The sequence below is a fragment of the Octopus bimaculoides genome, chromosome 22 (assembly GCF_001194135.2).
Source record: "Octopus bimaculoides isolate UCB-OBI-ISO-001 chromosome 22, ASM119413v2, whole genome shotgun sequence".
Classification (NCBI taxonomy): Eukaryota; Metazoa; Mollusca; class Cephalopoda; order Octopoda; family Octopodidae; genus Octopus; species Octopus bimaculoides.
Genome location: NC_069002.1, coordinates 10,375,603 through 10,376,789, shown reverse-complemented (window position 1 = coordinate 10,376,789; position 1,187 = coordinate 10,375,603). Strand labels below are relative to the sequence as shown.

Genomic DNA, 1,187 nt, shown 5'->3' with positions numbered 1-1,187 from the left:
AAATGAACCCGACCACTCTCAAAAATTAAGTTAAAAAACAGGAAAAATAATCCAGAATTCTTGTCCAGTACCAAATTGATCCCAAAATCTAATCAGTTTGTGCCAGTCGCAAGGCCCAAACATATCTGAAAGTTTCATCTGAATCCATCCAGCAGTTCTTGAGATATCTTGTCCACAGACAAACACGACTGTAAATAATAACTTCGCCTTTGCTAAGGCGGAGGTAATAATAATAATAATAATAATAATAATAATAATGATAATAATAATAATGATAACAATAATAATAACTAGCTGGACCCGTGGAAAATTCATGGAAAACATAAAAAAATGTAAGCATCTGTAAACAGTGTACTGGTGCCATGAGAAATGTTTGTATATTATGACCGTCTGTCTTTAGGTCCCGAGTTCAAATTCTGCTGAAGTCGACTTTGCCTTTCCTCCTTTCAGGGTCGATAAATTAAGTACCAGTTATGTAGTGGGGTTGATCTAATCAATTGCCCCCCCACTCCCCACAAAAATTTCAGGCCTAGAAAAGTATATTTTGACAGTTACAGAATATAGAAAGTAATGTAACATCAATGACTAAATAATCCAACCAAAATATGTTACAAAAAAAACAAAAAACAAAAGAAAAAACGACTGCATGTTCGATTACATAACGTGTTAACTCACCAAACAGTGTAATTGGCAGCGTTCATCTCGATCGCATCCTTGGTCAGCTTCAGTGCTCTTTCACTTCTTTCATCTTTGGCTACGATGGCTCGAAAATAGTCGAACACGAGTTGGACTGTAAAATGAGACAAAAGTACTTTGGTGTCAGATAATGTGGTAAGAAAGGCTGTGAGCTGGCAGAGACGTTAGCACGTCGGGCGAAATGCTTAGCGGTATTTCGTCTGCCATCACATTCTGAGATCAAATTTCGCTGAGGTCGACTTTGCTTTTCATCCTTTCGGGGTCGATGAATTAAGTACCAGTCACGCACTGGGGTCGATGTAATCGACTTAATCCCTTTGTCTGTCCTTGTTTGTCCCCTCTATGTTTAGCCCCTTGTGGGCAATAAAGAAATAAGAAGGGCTCAGAGATGGGTGTGGGGCATGGTTGTATGGTTGAAAGAAGTTTGTTTTGCAACAATGTGATTCAGAGTTCAATCTCATTACAAGGCAGTTTGGTGGGTCTTTTAGCAT

General features: G+C 38.6%; 1 protein-coding gene across 1 annotated transcript in view; it reads right to left on the bottom strand.

Annotated features, from left to right (window-relative positions):
* The window catches only part of LOC106867415 (protein farnesyltransferase/geranylgeranyltransferase type-1 subunit alpha), a 12,415-nt gene that overhangs the window by 8,274 nt on the left and 2,954 nt on the right, over positions 1-1,187 (bottom strand). Inside the window, exon 2 of the mRNA XM_014912284.2 lies at positions 676-790. Within this exon, the coding sequence (XP_014767770.1) occupies positions 676-790 (115 nt within the window). The remainder of the gene's footprint in view (positions 1-675; positions 791-1,187) is intronic.